Source organism: Psammomys obesus, unplaced genomic scaffold (genome assembly GCF_907164565.1).
Source record: "Psammomys obesus unplaced genomic scaffold, mPsaObe1.curated_primary_1811, whole genome shotgun sequence".
Taxonomy (NCBI): Eukaryota; Metazoa; Chordata; class Mammalia; order Rodentia; family Muridae; genus Psammomys; species Psammomys obesus.
Window position 1 is genome coordinate 15,137,461 of NW_026585580.1, and position 1,725 is coordinate 15,139,185.

At 45.0% G+C, this 1,725-nt stretch overlaps 1 protein-coding gene across 1 annotated transcript in view; it reads right to left on the reverse strand.

The window, feature by feature from the left end:
• Positions 1-930: 930 nt before the first annotated feature.
• Lyg2 (lysozyme g2) overlaps positions 931-1,725 on the reverse strand; it is a 6,670-nt gene continuing 5,875 nt past the window's right edge. The window contains exon 5 of the mRNA XM_055608301.1: positions 931-1,049. Coding sequence (XP_055464276.1) covers positions 931-1,049 — 119 coding nt within the window. The remainder of the gene's footprint in view (positions 1,050-1,725) is intronic.

The following is a 1,725-nucleotide window of genomic DNA, read 5'->3' on the forward strand; positions in this document are numbered from 1 at the left end:
TGCACCTTGTCAAGTCCTAAGAGATGGTTGCAGGCATGGTGGCCCACTTATAATACCAGAAGCTGAGGCAGGGGGATTTCTGTGAGTTTGAGGACAGCTTGGGATATAGAGACCTTTTCTCAAAAACAGTGATTCCTAGCTCTGATCTGGCCCCTTCAGGCTGAGTTGAGTGGTCCTTGGGTAGAGAACAGTTTGCCTGCCTCTTTCCAAAGTGAATAAAGGAAAGATGGTAAAATTTTGGTTCCATCTCAGAGAAGTAACAGGCAGGAAAGGCCCACCAAATACCTGAAGAAGAACAACGACAATAATAGAGAGGAGTCACTTGGCATGGCTGCTGAAAGCTTCACAGGCCAGCACACTACCGCATCCTCTCCTGAGGAGGCAACCAAAAGCCACCACCAGCACCATCTCCTAAAGAACAGTCTCCTCCCCACCTGTTGCCCCAGATCTGGTCTGACAGTCACATTCATGAGCAACTGGGGTAGAGACTGGGAAGGGGACAAAGCTCGCGTCTGATAGAAATCCAATAGACAGAGTATCATTAAAACCTTGGGCTAACCTGAAGCCTGGCTGGAGCACCTACGCACCGTGTGCCATGCATGACAGGCATACTGGCCGTGGAGAAATCACATGCATGTCTACGTATGTTTCCTAGGATTCGTATGTGAAGTTGTTTTTTTTTTCCTTTTCTTTGTGATAAAGATGGAACCTGGGCCTTGCACATGCCAGGCAAGAGCTCAGCCAACTGAACTATGTCCTCACCTCTCTTCTTTCCTTCCATTCTTTTGCTTGCTTTTATTAAAAATTTTGGAGATGAACTTTCTTTCGTAGTTATAACCATTTCTTTGCTCATACTGGTGCAATGAGCTGCTAATCTTACACTTTGAAAGAGGACCCAGCCGAGTGCCTCACCAATATGACTCGCTCAACCTAGAAGCCGTGTCTTTTGTAGAATTTAGCTCGGGCAATAACATCATCGACTAAGTCAGCATCTATGTCTGCAGGAGTGACCATGGTCTCCATGCCCGATCTGAAGGCAGTCAGACCACCTGAAATGAAACACACGGGTTTAGATTCCAGCATCAGCTGTCAGCAGAAACAAGAAGTGAGCGCCCCGGACATCAGCTCACCCTCTAGGCAAAGATTCCGAAGCAGTAAGGTTTCCGTTTTCTCCTTACATGGCCCAGATCTGACAGAACTAAGGCAAGCTTTTTGTAACATTTTCTCATCTACTCAACAATTCGCTCACAAGTTCATTCACTCGTTTATTCATCCAACATGTTTCTAAAGCACCCACTATGTGCCAGAAAAGGTTCCTCACTGTGTGCAAAGTACCTAAGACCTCTCATGATTTCTCATGAGGGCTTGTGTGCACACACACACTATTCTGCCCCCGAAGTCAAGCCCCAGTCATTAATGACATAGTTAAAAAATGTGTGCTCTATGCTGGTGTCCTCATTCCTGCCTTTGAAGACCTTGAGATGGAAACAGAAAACTCTTCACTCAGAGTTCACTCCGTTAGAGAATGGAAAGCGAGAATACGTGTAAATACATAAATCCTGAGAGACAGGAATTGATGTGGTTAGACGGATAGAAAGAAAAAGGAAGTGAGTCCAAGAAGAAAAATTCTGTTTTTCTGCCCGTGGTGTCTGGTTGTATCAGTGTCTCCAAAGACAGAAAAGAAAGAAAGAAAGAAAGAAAGAAAGAAAGAAAGAAAGAAAGAAA